Source organism: Cherax quadricarinatus, unplaced genomic scaffold, assembly GCF_038502225.1.
Source record: "Cherax quadricarinatus isolate ZL_2023a unplaced genomic scaffold, ASM3850222v1 Contig1788, whole genome shotgun sequence".
NCBI classification, from domain to species: domain Eukaryota; kingdom Metazoa; phylum Arthropoda; class Malacostraca; order Decapoda; family Parastacidae; genus Cherax; species Cherax quadricarinatus.
In genome coordinates, this window is record NW_027196814.1 from 42,081 (window position 1) to 66,077 (window position 23,997).

The 23,997-nt window shown below is 41.9% G+C and overlaps 1 protein-coding gene across 1 annotated transcript; it reads left to right on the plus strand.

Moving 5' to 3' along the window:
* Positions 1 to 664: 664 nt before the first annotated feature.
* Positions 665 to 14,355, plus strand: LOC138851717 (uncharacterized; the record flags this gene model as incomplete). Its single annotated transcript, XM_070081127.1, has 2 exons — positions 665 to 1,237; positions 14,147 to 14,355. Coding segments are annotated over exons 1-2 (711 nt in total), but the record flags the coding sequence as incomplete, so codon positions are not given.
* Positions 14,356 to 23,997: the final 9,642 nt, after the last annotated feature.

Consider the following 23,997-nt stretch of genomic DNA (forward strand, 5'->3'; position numbering starts at 1 on the left):
AATATCTGTAGAATATTTCAAATTTCGAAGTTTTATTAAGTGATTTACTCTACTCAGGGTTGTCACTTTGCCACAAAATTAAAGCAGCGACATCAAATTTTGCATTAGAGAGCACAGTATAAGTTCATGTAAAGAATATTAGCTGGCATTCCATCTCTAAAGCAGATGATTTTTTTTTTGAGTTAGACTTAGACAAAGGTTTGGCAGCCTACCATGACGGTTACTACGTCTTGCTTATCACAAGTTACAAACTTGCTATTATGATAGGTGATTTTTTTTCATAATTTGTTATAATTAATTGATGGTGTCACAAAGCCAGTCTTTTAAATATTTTGCATACATGTATTGCTGAATGCCACGGTAAAAAATAATCTTATGGAATATCGGGAATGTTATTATTGTGTTATTTACCTGCAGAGTGCTGCCTCTATCGGGCAGGTACGGAATTATTGAACATGTTCTTATTTTTAAGTTTATTATCGTTTTTAAGTCCATGTTAACGATATATCAGTAATGCTAATACAGTTCAACACAGGCCTGTATATTAAAAATATCATTAGTATTTATCACCAGAGAATGTTATGGCTGAGACTCCAACGATGTGTACAAAGTGAACATAAAAAGCAAGCAAGTCAGCATGCACACATACGCACACAGCCTCTTGCTTTTAAACATCCACATTAACCATGGATCTTGGGACGCCAGTGTGTGGTTGACCATGTGTGAGGTGAGGTTATGTCCAGCGGGCCGGTGACGGGAAACATGGCAGCTCGACGCAGCCCCAGAAAACCTGTAATATCACTTGTCAGGGTAGTGGAGAGTGTGTTGGTGTTGTGTGTAGTGACAGTTACAGAATGTCAGTTCCGTAACGACCGAGAAGACTATTATTATTACAACTCTCGACGTGACCAGCGCCCTGCCTACTCCACCCAACCCTCTGTCCGTTCCCAGTATAACAGTGGTGACACGTATTACGGAACTGACCGCCGTTACGACACCCACTACGACGACCCTACGAGACTCCGTGGCTTCGATAACAAGTACCAGGAGCCTACTTTCCGTTACGGCGAGGGTAATGTCGACGGACGCCTCGGTAACAGACGCTACGACGCCAGAGGTCGTGAGCGTCCGGGCTATGACGGACGCCTGTGGGACTCTCGTAAAGATGGCCAGTTCGGTGTCCTAGACGGCTGGAGGCCTGACCTACAAGGGGAACAGCGACCTGCTGAGAAGCCAGGTACGACCCACTAGGGGTACCAGGTTAACTACCAGTTTCTAGCTTTAAACTGACTTACATCTCGCACCCACACAACATTTGCCTCCACATACCTAGTGCACAACCCTCGCATAACTATTGCACACCCACACAGACTATTATGGGGATTTTGTGCTCTTAAAGCTTTTCCATAATTTATTCCCATGTCCGGTATTATGTTGATTTTGTCATGGACATTGTATTATGTACATGTATGAAACGTAACCAAACCTAACGAAACCCTATCAAAAATATAACCTAATATAATTTAACCTTACTCTTCTACCGGTAGTTATGAGAATGATGAGCCTTTACATTTTTTTTTTCCTATGCTGTGATTGGTCAGGAGCGCCAGTACTAAATGTTGATTGACCAGGATGTGCTGCATGTCACAAATTGAATACATTATTTTTTATATACCCCCCCCCAAAAAAAAAAAAAAATACACAAACCACTTTGTACCGGGTATAAATAGCATCGTTGTTTGTAAAAAAAAAAAAAATATGGGAGATTTTTCAAAAGCGGATTTTCATAGCCCCCACACATAACTAGGATTATAGTACACGTACACAACCCCCACGTTACTAGTACACAACCCCTTAGACAAGATGGAACTTGCACAGATGATAAAGAAATGGGTGAAATACCAAAGTGTCAGTACAACTCTTGTGTTGAGCAAGCCGTTAATCAGTCTAAAGATCGACAATCCAAATTATTTTTTTTTCATGGATGAGCCTCAAAACCCTGTCAGCGTATTCCAAATTTCTGACGCAACACTAACTCCACTGGACTTTAAAAAAGCCAATGACAGCATGCCCATGCACTCAGCCCCAGGCCCAGAGGGAGCATAGACACGGGCGTAATCCCAGTCGCTAAAAACAACGGATATAGCCCCACTCCATAAAGATGGCAGCAAAGCATTAGCTAAGAACTATAAAATTATAAATCAATATCTCTAACGTCCCACATTATAAAATTTTTTGAAAGAGTTCTAAGAAGCATGATCGCAAATCACTTTGATTCGCAACATTTGCACAATCCAGGGCAGCATGGGTTTAAAGCAGGTCGATTCTGCCTCTTGCAACTACTGGATCGCAGTGATATCGGCTTGGATGCACAAGAAGACAGTGGACAGATTTTGCAAAAGCCTTTGACAAGTGCAATCATCGTATCGCGGACAAAATGCATGCTAAAGGGGTAACTGGCAAAATGAGCTGATGGATCTTCAACTTTCTAACCAATCGAACACAGTAGTGCTAAACAGAATTAAGTCGGAGGCTGCCAGTTTAAAGCTCTGTTCCACAAGGCACAGTACTCTTCCCCCATCCTATTCCTCATCCTCATATCAAGACATTGAGATGTAAACCATCGCACCGTATCATCCTTCGCAGATGATACAAGAATCTACATGAAACTGTTATCCATTGAGGATACTGTAAATCTCCAAGTAGATATAAACCAAGTTTTCCAATAGGCAGCGGAAAGCAATATGATGTTCAGTGACAAATTCAACTACTCCGTTATGGAAAACTGGAGAAAATAATAGCTAGAACTGAGTATACTACAAACTGACCACACAATAGAGCGGAATAGTGTGAAGGACTTGGGCGTGTTAATGTAAGAGGATCTAATCTGCAAGGATCACAACAGTGCCTCGAGAAAAAATGATAGAATGGATAATAAAAATCTTCGAAACAAAGGATTCCAAGCCAGTGATGATCCTTTTTAATTAAATCACTTGTTCTCTCTAAGCAAGAATGCTGCTGTATACTAACAGCTCCATTCAAGGCAGGTGAAATCGCAAATCTAAGAGAATGTACAGAGAACCTTAACTACACATATAAGTTCCGTTAAACACCTTAATTACTGGGAATGCTTGGAATCGACCTGTACTCACTGAAGCGCAGTGGAGAGAGATACGTCAATCATAATGTACACCTGGAAAATCCTAGAGGGACTGGTCCCAAATCTGCACACAGAAATCACTCCCTACGAAAGCAAAAACTGGTCAGACGGTGCAGCATACCCCCAATGAAAAATAGGGGCTCCGTAAGTACACTAAGAGACCTGGGCCCAAGAATTTTCAACAGCCTCCCACCAAGCATAAAGGAAATTACCAATAGATCCCTGGCTGCCTTCAGGAGAGCGCTGGACAGGTACCTAAAATCAGTACTCCATCAGCCGGGCTGTGGTTCATACGTTGGACTTCGTGCCGCCAGCAGTAACAGCCTGGTTGACCAGTCCCTGATCCACGGGGAGGTCTGGTTAAAGTCTGGGCCGCGGGGGCGTTGACCTCCCCCAGAACACCCTCCAGGTAGACACTCCCCGCTTCACTAGTACACAACCCGCACGTCGCTAGTACTTACCCAAGAGTCAATAGTACGCACCCTCATCACTAGTACACATCTACACCTATTAGACCCCCCCCCTCCTCTCTCTCTCTCTCTCTCTCTCTCTCTCTCTCTCTCTCTCTCTCTCTGTCTCTCTCTCTCTCTCTCTCTCTCTGTCTCTCTCTCTTTCACGGGGTTTGACAAGGTTAGGTTAAGGATCCCTAGCTTTATTGACAAACTATTTACAGGTTAAGGAGTCCTAACTTTATTGACAAGCTAAGAGCTGTTACCTACATTAGCTCATTGGAAAGCATTTTTATTGTTATGAGACATACAAGTCGGGAACACGATGAAGTTGGAGCCATCTGTGGGCCAGTATTTTCATCTGATCAACTGACTTTATCTCGTTGACATCATAATGCTGTACATAAATAACAAAAAAGGCACAATACCGTGACTGGAACGATACACAAATAACCCGCACATAAAAGAGAGAAGCTTACGACGACGTTTCGGTCCAACTTGGACCATTGACAAAGTCACACTAACCAGAGGTGGAGCAGGACGGCTATATATAGGCAGGAAGAGGTGGTGGTAGTAGTAGTAGTACAAGAGTTGTATATAATACCGACAAGATGAAATTAAGACACATGCACAACACCCGGGCATCCCCATCATAGACGTTTCGCCATCCAGCCAGCCACTGGATGGCGAAACGTCCACAACAAAGACAACCAGACGCCGCACATGTGTCCTAATTTCATCAGTAGTTGTAGTAGTAGTAGTAGAAGAAGAGGTAGTAGTAGTGGTAGTGGTAGAAGTGGGAAATAAGGAGGACGAGCCAGTCAAATACAAAGGAAGGGGAGCACTGCAAGAGAGCTAGATGCCCACAGAGGGAGAGCAAGCGCACAGAGGTGCGTGAAAGGGGAAGTGGTGAAATAAATGAAGAAGAAACAGAAACACGAGACAGGAGAGAGAAAGACAACCCAGAGGAGAAAAGGAAAGAGGAAAGGGGAAGAGGAAGAAGAAGAAAAAGAAAAAGAAAAAATGAGGATTCAGGTTAAGTCACGGGTGTTCTGAAGTTTGGAGCATTTTACAATGTAGTGGGAGAGGAAGGCATCTACAGAGACGAAGCCAGGGCTAAGGTTCATACAAGGAAAGTTCTACTACTACTACAACTACTGATGAAATTAAGACACATGTGCGGCGTCTGGTTGTCTTTGTTGTGGACGTTTCGCCATCCAGTGGCTGGCTGGATGGCGAAACGTCTATGATGGGGATGCCCGGGTGTTGTGCATGTGTCTTAATTTCATCTTGTCGGTATTATATACAACTCTTGTACTACTACTACTACTACTACTACTACCACCACCTCTTCCTGCCTATATATAGCCGTCCTGCTCCACCTCTGGTTAGTGTGACTTTGTCAATGGTCCAAGTCGGACCGAAACGTCGTCGTAAGCTTCTCTCTTTTATGTGCGGGTTATTTGTGTAATGCTGTACAAATGTGTTCCATACTCGAGTCATCCTGGGGATAAATGATCCCAGATGAAGTGATGTTCTGGTGAAGGAGTTGCTGCTTTCTGCCCGTCTTGTGGTATAGAAGCTTGCTTCACGCTGTCCTCGAAGTGGATCCAAGTGTGGTACTTTGACAATATTGCCCTTGTACATAACAGTAAGGCCACCCACATCCCTCCTGTGTTGAAGGCTCTGCTGAAATGACAGATCTCTCTCTCTCTCTCAACACACACACACACACACACACACACACACACACACACACACACACACACACACACACACACACACACACACACACACACACACACACACTCAGTTTCACAGCTTTATCATTTTTTTTATATTTTCTGGGACACCACTAACATGTATTGTTCTTTTCCCTTCACTATGAACAGGGAAGATTTATTTCCTGCTTTAAGCTGAGGCCAGCCGTGTCTGTTGACCAGGGTGGCGTGTGTGTAATTTCCTATTTTTTTTTTATTGAACGTGTTGTGTACCTCGGCAGGTTGGGAAATGAGGTGGGAATACCTTTAGCTAGCTCTTCGTTTTGTCTTTAAGCCTTCGATTGACTTGTTTGAAATAGCTCTGTCATATATAATGATGATTACGTTTCCCTTCCCTTGATGCTGGTGAAGAGCTCTTGATCAAAAGAATTTGACTACCTTTCTCTCCCTTGGATCAAGTTTCATTACCTGCCATTCCTCAGTTGCTGTACTGCTTATTTTGAAATGTTTTCTGATATGACTCATCTTTTTATGCAGTATCCGACCATGGAACTCCGTGTTCATCAAGAACTGCAAGAAGCCTCTGCCACGTGCCTTCAACATTCTATAGAGAGAGAGCATAGATACAGGGGTCATCTCACACTCGCTAAAAACGACAGACATAGCCCCACTTTACAAAGGTGGCAGTAAAGCAGTTGCAAACAACTACAGTCCGATAGCACTGACATCCCATATCATAAATATCTTTGAAAGGGTTCTAAGAAGCAAGATTGCCAACCACTTACACAACCCAAGGCAACACGGGTTTAGAGCAGGTCGCTCCTGTCTATCCCAGCTACTGGACCACTATGACAAGGTCCTGGATGCTATAGAGGATAAACAAAATGCAGATGTAGTATACACAGACTTTGCGAAAGCCTTCGACAAGTGCGACCACTGTGTAATAGCGCACAAAATGTGGGTAGATAGATCCATAACTTTCTAACAAATAGAACACAGAGTAATTATAAACAGAGTAAAGTCTGAGGCAGCTACGGTGAAAAGCTCTGTTCCACAAGGCACGGTACTCGCTCCCATCCTTTTCCTCACCCTCATATCTGACATAGACAGAGATATAAGCCATAGGTCCGTGTCTTCCTTTGCAGATGACACCTGAATTGCCATGACGGTGTCCTCCATCGAAGACACCGCAAGACTCCAAGTGGACATGAACCAAATCTTCAAATGGGCCACTCAAAACAATATCAAATTCAATGAAGAGAAATTTCAGCTACTAAGATATGGAAAACTTGAGGAAATTAAAACTTTAACAAGATGGGTCCTACACAGATGACAGCAAGGAAATGAGGGAGCTACTCAATTCCCAATATGACTCAGTTTTTAGCAAGCCGCTAACCAGACTGAGAGTCGAAGATCAAAATGAATTTTTTATGAGAGCCACAGAATTTGGTTTACACAAGCCTAACCAATGTTATCCTGACGCCAAATGACTTCGAACAGGCGATAAATGACATGCCCATGCACTCTGCCTCAGGGCCAGACTCATGGAACTCCGTGTTCATCAAGAACTGCAAGAAGCCCCTATCACGAGCCTTTTCCATCCTATGGAGAGGGAGCATGGACACGGGGGTCGTCCCACAGATACTAAAAACAACAGACATAGCCCCACTCCACAAAGGGAGCAGTAAAGCAACAGCTAAGAACTACAGATCGATAGCACTAACATCCCATATAAAAATCTTTGAAAGGGTCCTAAGAAGCAAGATCACCACCCATCTAGAAACCCATCAGTTACACAACCCAGGGCAACATGGATTGAGAACAGGTCGCTCCTGTCTCTCAACTATTGGATCACTACGACAAGGTCCTAGATGCACTAGAAGACAAAAAGAATGCAGATGTAATATATACAGACTTTGCAAAAGCCTTCGACAAGTGTGACCATGGCGTAATAGAGCACACAATGCGTGCTAAAGGAATAACAGGAAAAGTCGGTCGATGGATCTATAATTTCCTCACTAACAGAACACAGAGAGTCGTCAACAGAGTAAAGTCCGAGGCAGCTACGGTGAAAAGCTGTTCCACAAGGCACAGTACTCGCTCCCATCTTGTTCCTCATCCTCATATCCGACATAGACAAGGATGTCAGCCACAGCACCGTGTCTTCCTTTGCAGATGACACCCGAATCTGCATGACAGTGTCTTCCATTGCAGACACTGCAAGGCTCCAGGCGGACATCAACCAAATCTTTCAGTGGGCTGCAGAAAACAATATGAATTTCAACGATGAGAAATTTCAATTACTCAGATATGGTAAACATGAGGAAATTAAATCTTCATCAGAGTACAAAACAAATTCTGGCCACAAAATAGAGCGAAACACCAACGTCAAAGACCTGGGAGTGATCATGTCGGAGGATCTCACCTTCAAGGACCATAACATTGTATCAATCGCATCTGCTAGAAAAATGACAGGATGGATAATGAGAGCCTTCAAAACTAGGGAGGCCAAGCCCATGATGACACTCTTCAGGTCACTTGTTCTATCTAGGCTGGAATATTGCTGCACACTAACAGCACCTTTCAAGGCAGGTGAAATTGCTGACCTAGAAAATGTACAGAGAACCTTCACGGCGCGCATAACGGAGATAAAACACCTCAATTACTGGGAGCGCTTGAGGTTCCTAAACCTGTATTCCCTGGAACGCAGGCGGGAGAGATACATGATTATATACACCTGAAAAATCCTAGATGGACTAGTACCGAACTTTCACACGAAAATCACTCACTACGAAATCAAAAGACTTGGCAGACGATGCAACATCCCCCCAATGAAAAACAGGGGTGTCACTAGCACGTTAAGAGACCATACAATAAGTGTCAGGGGCCCAAGACTGTTCAACTGCCTCCCAGCATACATAAGGGGGATTACCAACAGACCCCTGGCAGTCTTCAAGCTGGCACTGGACAAGCACCTAAAGTCGGTTCCTGACCAGCCGGGCTGTGGCTCATACGTTGGTTCGCGTGCAGCCAGCAGTAACAGCCTGGTTGATCAGGCTCTGATCCACCAGGAGGCCTGATCACAGACCGGGCCGCGGGGGCGTTGACCCCCGGAACTCTCTCCAGGTAAACTCCAGGTATACAACAAATTATAACCATACAATAGAGGGAAAAAGAAATGTAAAGGACCTGGGAGTAATAATGTCAGAGGATCTCATTTTCAAAGACCACAGCAATGTTTCTACCGCATCTGCTAGAAAAATGATAGGATGGATAATGAGAACCCTTAAAACTGGGGTCGCCAATCCCATGATGATTCTCTTCAAATCATATGTTCTCTAGGCTGGAATACTACTGTACACTAACTGCCCCCTTCAAGGCAGGCGAAACTGCTGACCTGGAGAGTGTACAAAGAACTTTCATGGCACACAAGTACGGTAAAGCACCTAAATTACTGGGAACGGTTGAAGTACCTTGATTTGTATTCCCTGGAACGCAGGTGAGAGAGATACATTATAATATACACTTGGAAAATCTTAGAGGAATTGGTACCAAACTTGCACACGACAATCACTCCCTATGAAAGCAAAAGACTTGGCAGGAGATGCAACATTCCCCCAGTGAAAAGCAGGGGCGCCACGAGTACACTGAGAGACAACACAATAAGTGTCAGGGGCCCAAGATTGTTCAGCTTCCTCCCAGCATACATAAGGGGATTACCTATAGACCCCTGGCTGTCTTCAAGAAGGCGCTGGACAGGCACAGTCAGTACCTGGTTCCTACGTCAGTTTACGTGTGGCCAGCATTAACAGCGGTTGATCAAACCCTGTTCCACCATGTGGCCTGGTCTCAGACCGGGCCGCGGGGGAGTTGACCCCCGAAACCGGTATCTTTTTTTTTTTCATTTCCGATGTAGCCAATCCTTATCCACCTTATCTGTACCCTGGAATATTTTGTATGCCTTGATCATATTCTTTTGTCCTTTAATATACCTTTGATGGGTTTCAAGAGTTTTCCTGATCCCGGCCCTAGGCCGGGCTTCTCTGGTGCTTGCCTAGTCAGTCAGGCTGTTGGTGCTGGCGGCCCGCTGGCTTGCATATGTATCGTAGTCTAGGTGATCCAGCATTTGGCTGAGGTACTTGACGAGTTTCCTCTTGAAAACTTATACATCCACTTGTTCCGGCAGTGTTTCTCATCTCGTAAGGTGTGGAAATAGTCCAGGACCACGGGTATTAACACAACGTTTGCTTATTGTGAGAACTTTTTTTTTTTTACGTGGTGAAACTTAACTCTCTCAGTAATGGATTTAACCCTATAACCTCTCGGACGAGACTGGAGAGCATAAAATATAGCGACCCGGCTGTGCGGACTCAAGAAATTCAACTCCATGGTGTTACTTGGCTCTTGGGGGGGTTAGGACCCTAGCGGTCACTTCACAATGTGGACATAACTCTCTAAGTTAACATAATGTTAGTTTCGTAAATCTGTAATAACTGTAATTTTTTACTTGTTGAGTTTTATATACTGTCAAATCATTAACATACTTTTGGAAAGTTATGAGGCGCAGTTTGTTACCCTCACATCTTAAACTTTATCTTTTATAAAAACTTTTAATGATGTTGAAGTATTCATTTGTGTGTGCTAGTGCTATTCCTGTTCTGCTTCTTTAGTTCGTTGAGTAACCTTTTATGTTTAGCACCGTCAGTATCTGTCCAGCTCCCTCTTGAAGGCAGTCAGGGGCCTATTGGTAATTCCCCTTATGCATGGTGGGAGGCTGTTGAAAAGTTTAGGAATGTGAAGTCCACTCAACCTTCTTTCATGCACTTGTGCTGTAGGCGGCAACAGTGGAGCGACCACCACACGTGTTGTAATAACACCTGTTCTCTATCATGGTTCCGGGTGATAAGACTGAGGTAGCGGACACACTGACTCACCCACAAGACTCGCATTGTTATATTCACGGAAAAGCACTAAGCCTATAAGGGTCCTGCAGGCAGTGAAGTTGATGCAAGTAAGGGAAGGGTATGCATAGTAGTGTCACTTAAAAAGGAGTTTCATGAGGCTGGTGAAGGGCTCTTGATCAGGAAAATTTCCTGGATCAAACCCAGTCGCCTCCCATTACCCAGGCGCTGCATGACCCCTACAGATTTAGCACATCCTCGTGAATGTAATAAGAGATATTACATTTATTACACGTCAGGCAGTACCAAGAGCTGCAGCTCACCCCCATCCGCAAGCCCAAATAAGTATATACAAATGAATATTTACAAACATAATTACAGTTGTAATGATAATGACCACATTTCAAACCAAGGTACAAACGTACACAATAATTTGAAAACCCATAGTTTGAACAGTATTTGTAAGGAAGTATCGTGTGATATATATTATTAACATTAAATCGGCATGATTTGCAACGTTTACTGATTATTTTTTTTCCTTCTGCAGTAGTAACTGAACATATTGATTGACATCTTGGATCTGGGGAGAAAATGCTTTAGAGTAAATGTTTTTGTTAATGTTAAGGAGTTGTGAGCTGATTATTACTTGTGCATTAAGATGCTTAATGGATAAATTGGTAGCTACAGCTATCCATATATGCGTGTGGATCAGTCCTGTTGTATCCACATGTGGGGATCAATCCTGTTGTATCCACATGTGGGGATCAATCCTGTTGTATCCACCTGTGGGGATCAATCCTGTTGTATCCACCTGTGGGGATCAATCCTGTTGTATCCACCTGTGGGGATCAATCCTGCTGTATCCACATGTGGGGATCAGTCCTGTTGTATCCACATATGGGGATCAATCCTATTGTATCCACATGTGGGGATCAATGCTTTTATATGCACATGTGTATAGACCAATCATATTTGTCAACGTGACCAATCATAGTTGGCCGCATACTTATGGATCAGTTATGTGTACCCATAAGTGTTGTTCAGTCATGTTCACTCAGAGACAGTCAAATCTTAGTTTCCAGTCCCAGTTAAAGAATACCCATATTGACTTTTTTATGCTGTATTCCTATTAAATAGTTGAGTTAATACAGCTTATTTTCTTTTTTTTTTCGTTGTCTTCTGATTTGCTACACTTTTTCGGGGATAGAGGGGAAGGAGGTGGCATTAATGCTCGTGAAGGGCTCTTTGTCCAAGTAATTGGAGGTACCCTTATGTTGGTCAAACTTAATCACCTCCCATTCTCCAGGTGCTGTATGATCCCAATAGTTACACCTATTTCTCATGATTTTAATAAGGCATCTCTTAACACTTAAAAGTATATATTGTATGTTTTCTTTATTAACACATCGGCCGATTCCCACCAAGGCAGGGTGGCCCGAAAAAGAAAGAAAAAAACTTTCATCATCATTCGTTCCATCACTGTCTTACCAGAGGGGTGCTCTACACTACAATTATAAAACTGCAACATTAACACCCCTTCTTCAGAGTACCGGCACTGTACTTCCCATCTCCAGGACTCAAGTCCGGCCTGCCGGTTTCCCTGAATCCCTTCATGTTACTTTGCTCACACTCCAACAGAACATCAATTATTAAAAACCATTTGTCTTCATTCACTCCTATCAAATACGCTCACGCATGCTTGCTGGAGGTCCAAGCTCTTCGCACACAAAACATCCTTTACCCCCTCCCTCCACCCTTTCCTAGGCCGACCCCTACTCCGCCTTCCCTCCACTACAGATTTATACACTCGAAGTCATTCTGTTTCGTTCTATTCTCTCTACATATCCGAACCACCTCAACAACCCCTCCTCAGCCCTCTGGATAATAGTTTTGGTAATCCCACACCTCCTAATTTCCGAACTACGAATTCTCTGCATTATATTCACACCACACATTGCCCTCAGACATGACATCTCCACTGCCTCCAGCCTTCTCCTCGTTGCAACATTTATCACCCATGCTTCACACCCATATAAGAGCGTTGGTAAAACTATACTCTCATACATTCCCATCTTTGCCTCCAAGGACAAAGTTCTTTGTCTCCACAGACTCCTAAGTGCACCACTCACCCTTTTTCCTTCATCAATTCTGTAATTCACCTCATCCTTCATAGACCCATCTGCTGACACATCCACTGTTAAATATCTGAATACATTCACCTCCTCCATACTCCCTCCAATCTGATATCCAATCTTTCGTCACCTAATCTTTTTTGTTATCCTCATCACCTTACTCTTTCCTATATTCACTTTTAATTTTCTTCTTTTACTTACCCTACCAAATTCATCCACCAACCTCTGCAACTTCTCTTCAGAATCTCCCAAAAGCACAGTGTCATCAGCAAAGAGCAACTGTGACAACTCCCACTTTGTGTTTGATTCTTTATCTTTTAACTCCACACCTCTTGCCAAGACCCTCTCATTCACTTCTCTTACAACCCCATCTATAAATATATTGAACAACCACGGTGACATCACACATCCTTGTCTAAGGTCTACTTTTACTGGGAAATAATCTCCCTCTCTCCTACATACTCGAACCTGAGCCTCACTGTCCTCGTAAAAACTCTTCACTGCTTTCAGTAACCTACCTCCTATACCATACACCTGCAACATCTGCCACATTGCCCTCCCCCTCTATCCACCCTGTCATATGTATATCCACAAAAACACGCTTCAGAGTGCAGCGCTGTATGACCCTTTGTGGTTAGCTCTTGTTTATTATTATAAATATAATAACAGAAAGTGTACCAACAAGGGCTTTTATGTGATGAATGGTTTGAAAAACCGACAAGTTGAAGATTGAGACACTTATGCAGCATATGGGAATCTTTATTCAGGAAACGTTTCGCCACACAGTGGCTTCATCAGTCCAATACAAAGAGGAAGGCGTAAGGAGAGGAGGAGAATGAGGTAATCAGTCCCTCAACATGGAGTCGATGTGTTCAGTCCATCGGGTCGTAGTTCACGTACATTGTAAAGAATTTGTATAAACACTAACAAGCAAAATGTAAGACACTGATAAAAACAAAGTATAAAATGCCTTAAGCATGACAAAATACTAATGCAGTAACAGTTTTTATTATTATTATCATCGCAGATAATATTACCCATATATATATATATATATATATATATATATATATATATATATATATATATATATATATATATATATATATATATATATAGATAGATAAAAAGGCTTCAAGGAAGAATATTTGGATTTCTTCCTGAAGCTGTTTGAATATTCCACTTCCCCTACCACCCATCTTTTCATTCTTTATATATGAACACTGATCTCTGGCTGAAGGAGACTCGAACCTACGAACCTTAGGACAAGGTACGCAGTGCTTTACCAATCTACCCACACTGGACAATACCTTGGCGTGTAGCTTGCACTACACGTCAATCTACCCACACTGGACAATACCTTGGCGTGTAGCTTGCGCTACACGTTTGATCCAAGGCAGCCAGCTTTCAGGGAGAAGGCTTACAGCTTTTCATCTCATCCCCTGCATGCATCAGCCTTACTAGAGATTTTAACAATGCAAGGAATTCGAGAGAGCAGGCGAAATATACACAAATTATATATATATATATATATATATATATATATATATAACAAAAAGAGACACCATACCGTGACTGGAACGATACACAAATAACCCGCACATAAAAGAGCTTCTCTTTTATGTGCGGGTTATTTTGTGTGTGTATATATATATATATATATATATATATATATATATATATATATATATATATATATATATATATATATATATATAATTTTTTTTCTTGGGCTAGACTGTGGTATAATACAATTCTTCCTGTTGTTCTCTCCCCATCACAGGTCAGAACCTGCCCCTTGCGGATGTGTTCGTAACCACAGACAGTGGCAAGGTGCAGGGCTTCTATGTGTACCTCTACGACAAGCCTGGAGTAAGACCCAACGACCGACCAGTCAATAAGCCCATACATCAACAGCGACACATCTTCAATGTCACCACCTTCCTCGGCATTCCATACGCCAAGCCTCCCATTATTGAGGGAAGATTTAAGGTAATAATCTGCAATTTACTGTTTTTTTTTTATCATGTTTGGTACATTAACAATGCTTTGGTACCCCATTCTGTATGATAGTTGTATACAGAACAAGTCACATAGGGATGGAAATCTTTAGCTCTAGATCTTTCGCGCTCTTGTGCGTCGTCAGTAGCTATGCAGTGTTGCAAGACAGCAACAGGTAGGAGGGAAAATTCTCTGAGGCAAAATCTCAGTGGGCTGCCATTGATATCTTCTACCTTGCTTCAGAGAATTTTCCCTCCTATCTGTTGTTGTCTTGCAACACTTCATAGCTCCTGACGACGCACGAAAGTGCAAAAGATCAAGAGCTAAATGTTTCCATCCCATTGTGGCTTGTTCTACATTGTTAAGATCGCCTGTTTGCGATTGTATTTGATGACAGTTATGTAATGGGAACGATTGGTAGTTAAGATTCCCAATTATACTGAACCCCATAATATGAGTTTCATTCATAAGGTAAGGAAATCTCTCGCCCTCAGTTTGAAGACTTGAGTAGGGTGATGAGGATGGCAGGTATTGTGTTACCCGGGTCTGGGGGAAGGAAGTCTGCCTTGTGTGTAATACCTCCCCTCTCCCTCCTTCCTTTTGCTCACTTCTAGTTATATTAGTGGTGTCCCGTGTTATTTTATAAGTTTATCGTACAATTTTGTAAAATTCTCAATGGTTTTGATACTATCATCTCGGGTTTCATTGCAGCCGTCACCCACCTCGGATTTTTTTCTGTTCCGCTGTTGATATTATCCCAAGGGGCATTTCTTTTTTCTTATTCAACCACGGGTCGCATTTTCCTTATGTCTAGCATTAGGAAAGAAGTAAATAATGAAACTGATTATAGGAATGCAGTTACAAGCCTGAATAGGTCTGTCACTCGCTATAACATGAACGTAGATAAGTGCGTTTATGGAGCAACTTAATATGAACAGACTGATGTTGCAGTAGCTAGTTCTAAGCTTGGTTACAAGTATTTCTCCTTATGGATTTAGAGCTTAGTCATGATTATAATACAAGTACTTCAGGTGGATTGGCACACACATGATCAAACCAAATGCAGAATATGTGGTTAGCCGTATAGCCAGTGTGATATGGCAAGATATATTATTAATGAAAATGAGATACGACATAAAATTTTCCCAAATTTGCTTGCAACAGGTAAGTCAACTGTAGATACAAATCCAGATGCACTCCTGATAACCCTTGTGGAGCCTTATGTGTATCCAATGTTCCTGTTCTACCGTCCACTGGATTGATAGGGAATGCACAATAAACTAGTCGCTTCGGTGGCAAAATCTAATTTTTCAAACAGGAAATATGGCAGAAATGCAGGGTGGTGGGGTGGTGGTCAACGCGGTATTGCAGGTAGTGGGTTTCATAGAGAGGGGGGGGGGTCATCGTGGCTAGGCTCGTGGACAACCCAACCTCCTCTTTTAATTGCGTATTGATGTGGAATGGTGGGTCTACCTGGAGGTTATTCCGGGGATCAACGCCCCCACGGCCCGGCCCACGACCAGGCCTCCCGGTGGATCAAGACCTGATCAACAAGGCTGTTACTGCTGGGGAGTTGCTGCTCTCGTGTATCAGATCGTGTGTGTAGGATAGTGGGATATGTGAAAGGGTGTGGGATTGTATAGTGTTCTAGCAGGTAGTGGGTGTAAAAGTGGTGGATGTGGAGTGGTAGAAGCCTGGGGCAGCACGGATGTGCTGCTAAACTTACGCTCGCCACCTAGCATACACATTCACAAGCAGCTATGCCTACTAGTACATACACCCACTATTACATACACCCACTATCACATACGCCTAACACATACACCCACTATCACGTACACCTAACACATATACCCACTATCACATACACCCACTCCCAAGGGCAACAGTAACAACGGGAAGACCAGAACGAGCCCCTGGTTTACCCGACGGTGTAAGGAGGCAAAAACAAAGTGCAATAGAGAATGGAAAAAGTACAGAAGGCAGAGAACACACGAAAATAGGGAGATCAGTCGCAGAGCCAGGAATGAGTATGCACAGGTAAGGAGGGAGGCCCAGCGACAGTATGAAAATGACATATCATCGAGAATCAAGACTGACCCGAAACTGTTGTACAGCCACATCAGGAGGAAGACAACAGTCAAAGACCAGGTGATCAGATTAAGGACAGAAGGTGGAGAACTCACAAGAAATGATCAGGAGGTATGTGAGGAGCTGAACAGGAGATTTAAGGAAGTTTTTACAGTAGAGACAGGAAGGGCTGTGGGAAGACAGCACAGAAGGGAACATCAAGAGGGAATATACCAACAAGTGTTGGATGACATACGAACAACTGAGGAGGAGGTGAAGAAGCTCTTAAGTGACCTTGACACCTCAAAGGCGATGGGACCGGACATCTCCCCATGGGTCCTTAAGAGGAGCAGAGATGCTGTGCGTGCCTCTAACCACAATCTTCAACACATCCCTTGAAACTGGGCAACTACCTGAGAAATGGAAGACAGCTAATGTAGTCCCCATATTTAAGAAAGGAAACAGAAACGAGGCACTAAACTACAGACCTGTGTCTCTGACATGTATTGTGTGCAAAGTCATGGAGAAGATTATCAGGAGAGTGGTCGAACACCTGGAAAGGAACAAGATTATAAATGAAAACCAGCATGGGTTCATGGAAGGCAAATCTTGTATCACAAACCTCCTGGAGTTTTATGACAAGGTAACAGAAGTAAGACACGAGAGAGAGGGGTGGGTAGATTGCGTTTTCCTAGACTGCAGGAAGGCCTTTGACACAGTTCCCCACAAGAGATTAGTGCAGAAGCTGGAGGATCAGGCGCATGTAAAAGGGAGGGCACTGCAATGGATAAGGGAATACCTGACAGGGAGGCAGCAACGAGTCATGGTACGTGAAGAGGTATCACAGTGGGCGCCTGTTACGAGCGGGGTCCCACAGGGGTCAGTTCTAGGACCAGTGCTATTTTTGATATATGTGAACGACATGATGGAAGGAATAGACTCTGAAGTATCCCTGTTCGCAGATGACGTGAAGTTGATGAGAAGAATTAAATCGGACAAGGATGAGGCAGGACTGCAAAGAGACCTGGACAGGCTGGACATGTGGTCCAGTAACTGGCTTCTCGAATTCAATCCAGCCAAATGCAAAGTCATGAAGATTGGGGAGGGGCAAAGAAGACCGCAGACAGAGTATAGGCTAGGTGGACAAAGACTACAGACCTCACTCAGCGAGAAAGACCTTGGGGTGACCATAACACCGAGCACATCACCGGAGGCACACATCAACCAAATAACTGCTGCAGCATACGGGCGCCTGGCAAACCTGAGAATAGCGTTCCGATACCTTAATAAGGAATCGTTCAAGACACTGTACACTGTGTATGTTAGGCCCATACTGGAGTATGCAGCACCAGTCTGGAACCCACACCTGGTCAAGCACGTCATGAAGTTAGAGAAAGTACAAAGGTTTGCAACAAGGCTAGTCCCAGAGCTCAAGGGAATGTCGTACGAGGAAAGGTTAAGGGAAATCGGACTGACGACACTGGAGGACAGAAGGGTCAGGGGAGACATGATAACGACATACAAGATACTGCGGGGAATAGACAAGGTGGACAGAGATAGGATGTTCCAGAGAGGGGACACAGGGACAAGGGGTCACAACTGGAAGCTGAAGACTCAGACGAGCCACAGGGACGTTAGGAAGTATTTCTTCAGTCATAGAGTTGTCAGCAAGTGGAATAGCCTAGCAAGTGAAGTAGTGGAGGCTGGAACCATACATAGTTTTAAGAAGAGGTATGGCAAAGCTCAGGAATCAGAGAGAGGACCCAGTAGCGATCAGTGAAGAGGCGGGGCCAGGAGCTGAGTCTCGACCCCTGCAACCACAATTAGGTGAGTACATCTAACACATACACCCACTATCACATACACCTAACACATACATCCACTATCACATACACCTAACACATGCACCCACTATCACATACACCTAACACATACACCCACTATCACATACACCTAACACATACACCCACTATCACATACACCTAACACATACACCCATTATCGCATACACCTAACACACCCACTATCACATACACCTAACACATACACCCACTATCACATACACCTAACACATACACCCACTATCACATACACCTAACACATACACCCACTATTACATACACCTAACACATACACCCACTATCACATACACCTAACAAATACACCCACTACTTAAAAGGTATGATAAAGCTCATGGAGCGGGAAGAGTGACCTAGTAGCTGCCAGTGAAGAGGCGGGACCAGGAGCTGTGAATCGACCCCTGCAACCACAACTAGGTGAGTACACCTAACACATACACCCACTAGGACACACTAGCACATCCACTTGGACAATAGCTCACACTTCCACTAGCACACATCCAAGGGGGCACAAACTGGGACGCACTAGCACACACCTAGCAAACCAACCCTCATTCTCAGTACTGACAACAATATAAAGATTTCTCTGAGAGTACATCCTTAATGCGCCAGCCTCTGGCCACCTGTTTTCAAATTTAAGACAGCCAGTTTCACACTGATTTCTTTCTTGCCTTTACTTGTGTTTGAAATTACATGGAAATTTTAACATTTGTTCTCGGTTAGGTTAGTTTAAGGCATATAAATCTTTATTCACGTATAATTATTCAACAATAGCGAAGTAAAAAAGTAGCACATGGCATATTTGTGTCAGCGTGGGACGGAAATAGACTTCGAACATTCACTTTCACACGCATAGTCAAAATGTGTAGGATGGGTTGTTCTGAGAGTAGTAGCTGCACGACCCTTACGGGTTTTTCGCTTTTCCTTGAATGTAATAAATACTCTTGGAGTGGTAGTCAGCTTTCTCACTTATTCAACACTTTACTTGCCTAATCGCCTGAATATATATATATATATATATATATATATATATATATATATATATATATATATATATATATATATATATATATATATATATATATATTTAGGTAGTAGGTTGGTAGACAGCAACCACCCAGGGAGGTACTACCATCCTGCCAAGTGAGTGTAAAATGAAAGCCTGTAATTGTTTTACATGATGGTAGGATTGCTGGTGTCTTTTGCCTGTCTCATAAATATGCAAGATTACAGGTACGTCTTGCTACTTCTACTTACACTTAGGTCACACTACACATACATGTACACGTTTATTTATACACACTCATCTGAGTTTTCTTTGATTTTTATCTTAATAGTTCTTGGTCTTATTACTTTTCCTTTTATATCCATGGGGAAGTGGAATAAGAATCTTTCCTCCGTAAGCCATGCGTGTTGTAAAAGTCAACTAAAATGCCGGGAACAATGGGCTAGTAACCCCTTTTCCTGTAAAGATTACTAAAAAGAATAAGAAGAAGAAAATTGTCAAAGTGGGAAGTCTGAATGTGCGTGGATGTTGTGCAAATGATAAGAAAGAGATGATTGTGGATGTTATGAATGAGAAGAAACTGGATGTCCTGGCTTTAAGTGAAACAAAACTGAAGGGGGTGGGAGAGTTTCAATGGAGAGGAATAAATGGGATTAGGTCAGGGGTTTCAAATAGAGTTAGAGCTAAAGGAGGAGTAGCAATAATGTTGAAGGATAAGCTATGGCAGGAAAAGAGGGACTACAAATGCATAAATTCAAGGATTATGTGGAGTAAAATAAAGATTGGATGTGAAAAGTGGGTTATAGTAAGCGTGTATGCACCTGGAGAAGAGAGAAGTGTAGAGGAGAGAGAAAGATTCTGGGAAATGTTGAGTGAATGCGTGGGGAGTTTTGAATCAAGTGTGAGAGTAATGGTGGTTGGGGATTTCAATGCTAAAGTGGGTAAAAATGTTATGGAGGGAGTAGTAGGTAAATTTGGGGTGCCAGGGGTAAATGTAAATGGGGAGCCTTTAATTGAGCTATGTGTAGAAAGAAATTTGGTAATAAGTGATACATATTTTATGAAAAAGAGGATAAATAAATATACAAGGTATGATGTAGCACGTAATGAAAGTAGTTTGTTAGATTATGTATTGGTGGATAAAAGGTTGATGGGTAGGCTCCAGGATGTACATGTTTATAGAGGGGCAACTGATATATCAGATCATTATTTAGTTGTAGCTACAGTTAGAGTAAGAGGTAGATGGGAAAAGAGGAAGGTGGCAACAAGTAAGAGGGAGGTGAAAGTGTATAAACTAAGGGAGGAGGAAGTTCGGGCGAGATATAAGCGACTATTGGCAGAAAGGTGGGCTAGTGCAAAGATGAGTAGTGGGGGGGTTGAAGAGGGTTGGAATAGTTTTAAAAATGCAGAATTAGAATGTGGGGCAGAAGTTTGTGGTTATAGGAGGGTGGGGGCAGGAGAAAAGAGGAGTGATTGGTGGAATGATGAAGTAAAGGGTGTGATAAAAGAGAAAAAGGTAGCTTACGAGAGGTTTTTACAAAGCAGAAGTGTTATAAGAAGAGCAGAGTATATGGAGAGTAAAAGAAAGGTGAAGAGAGTGGTGAGAGAGTGCAAAAGGAGAGCGGATGAAAGAGTGGGAGAGGCACTGTCAAGAAATTTTAATGAAAATAAGAAAAAATTTTGGAGTGAGTTAAACAAGTTAAGAAAGCCTAGGGAAAGTATGGATTTGTCCGTTAAAAACAGAGTAGGGGAGTTAGTAGATGGGGAGAGGGAGGTATTAGGTAGATGGCGAGAATATTTTGAGGAACTTTTAAATGTTGAGGAAGAAAGGGAGGCGGTAATTTCATGCACTGGTCAGGGAGGTATACCATCTTTTAGGAGTGAAGAAGAGCAGAATGTAAGTGTGGTGGAGGTACGTGAGGCATTACGTAGAATGAAAGGGGGTAAAGCAGCTGGAACTGATGGGATCATGACAGAAATGTTAAAAGCAGGGGGGGATATAGTGTTGGAGTGGTTGGTACTTTTGTTTAATAAATGTATGAAAGAGGGGAAGGTACCTATGGATTGGCGGAGAGCATGCATAGTCCCTTTATATAAAGGGAAAGGGGACAAAAGAGATGGTAAAAATTATAGAGGAATAAGTTTACTGAGTATACCAGGAAAAGTATACAGTAGGGTTATAATTGAGAGAATTAGAGGTAAGACAGAATGTAGAATTGCGGATGAGCAAGGAGGCTTCAGAGTGGGTAGGGGATGTGTAGATCAAGTGTTTACATTGAAGCATATATGTGAACAGTATTTAGATAAAGGTAGGGAAGTTTTTATTGCATTTATGGATTTAGAAAAGGCATATGATAGAGTGGATAGAGGAGCAATGTGGCAGATGTTGCAAGTTTATGGAATAGGTGGTAAGTTACTAAATGCTGTAAAGAGCTTTTATGAGGATAGTGAGGCTCAGGTTAGGGTGTGTAGAAGAGAGGGAGAATACTTCCCGGTAAAAGTAGGTCTTAGACAGGGATGTGTAATGTCACCATGGTTGTTTAATATATTTATAGATGGGGTTGTAAAAGAAGTAAATGCTAGGGTGTTCGGGAGAGGGGTGGGATTAAATTATGGGGAATCAAATTCAAAATGGGAATTGACACAGTTACTTTTTGCTGATGATACTGTGCTTATGGGAGATTCTAAAGAAAAATTGCAAAGGTTAGTGAATGAGATTGAGAATGTGTGTAAAGGTAGAAAGTTGAAAGTGAACAGAAAAGAGTAAGGTGATGAGGGTATCAAATGATTTAGATAAAGAAAAATTGGATATCAAATTGGGGAGGAGGAGTATGGAAGAAGTGAATGTTTTCAGATACTTGGGAGTTGACGTGTCGTCGGATGGATTTATGAAGGATGAGGTTAATCATAGAATTGATGAGGGAAAAAAGGTGAGTGGTGCGTTGAGGTATATGTGGAGTCAAAAAACGTTATCTATGGAGGCAAAGAAGGGAATGTATGAAAGTATAGTAGTACCAACACTCTTATATGGATGTGAAGCTTGGGTGGTAAATGCAGCAGCGAGGAGACGGTTCGAGGCAGTGGAGATGTCCTGTCTAAGGGCAATGTGTGGTGCAAATATTATGCAGAAAATTCGGTGTGGAAATTAGAAGGTGTGGAGTTAATAAAAGCATTAGTCAGAGGGCAGAAGAGGGGTTGTTGAGGTGGTTTGGTCATTTAGAGAGAATGGATCAAAGTAGAATGACATGGAAAGCATATAAATCTATAGGGGAAGGAAAGAGGGGTAGGGGTCGTCCTCGAAAGGGTTGGAAAGAGGGGGTAAAGGAGGTTTTGTGGGCGAGGGGCTTGGACTTCCAGCAAGCGTGCATGAGCGTGTTAGATAGGAGTGAATGGAGACGAATGATACTTGGGACCTGACGATCTGTTGGAGTGTGAGCAGGGTAATATTTAGTGAAGGGATTCAGGGAAACCGGTTATTTTCATATAGTCGGATTGAGTCCTGGAAATGGGAAGTACAATGCCTGCACTTTAAAGGAGTGGTTTGGGATATTGGCAATTTGGAGGGATATGTTGTGTATCTTTATACGTATATGCTTCTAAGCTGTTGTATTCTGAGCACCTCTGCAAAAGCAGTGATAATGTGTGAGTGTGGTGAAAGTGTTGAATGATGAAAGTATTTTCTTTTTGGGGATTTTCTTTCTTTTTTGGGTCACCCTGCCTCGGTGGGAGACGACCGACTTGTTGAAAATATAAAATATATATATATATATATATATATATATATATATATATATATATATATATATATATATATATATATATATATGTCGTGCCGAATATGTAAAACTGGTCAATTAGCAAGAACTCATTTAAAATTAAGTCCTTTATAAAATATTTTCTTACACGTTTAAAGATATATTTTTTAATGTTTATGTAAAAATTTATAATTTTGCACCAAAAGGAACTTAGAAAACTTACCTAACCTTATTATAACAAGCGCAATTTATTTTAGCCTCATCCAACTAAATATATTTTAAATTTGTGCATAATAATTTAATATTAAACAAACACAGTGAAATATATATTTTTCGTTAGGTTCAGAATGATTTTGGCGAAATTATTGCATACACAAATTTTTACATGTCCTATACGGCAAGATGAGCGTTGCTATTTGAGCCAAGATGGCAAGTTCTGTCTATTCGGCACGACATATATATATATATATATATGTCGTGCCGAATAGGCAGAACTTGCGATCTTGGCTTAAATAGCAACGCTCATCTTGCCATATAAGACAAGTGAAAATTTGTGTATGCAATAATTTCGCCAAAATCATTCTGAACCTAACGAAAAAAATATATTTCACTGTGTTTGTTTAGTATTAAATTATTGTAAACAAATCTAAAATATATTTAGTTGGGTTAGGCTAAAATAAATTGCGCTTGTTATAATAAGGTTAGGTAAGTTTTATAACATTCTTTTGGTGCAAAATTATAAATTTTTACATTAACATTAATGAAAAAAATATATTTTTAAATGTATAAGAAAATTTCAGAAAGGACTTAATTTTAAATGAGTTCTTGCTAATTGACCAGTTTTACATATTCGGCACGACATATATATATATATATATATATATATATATATATATATATATATATATATATATATATATATATATATGGAAATAGTATAAAC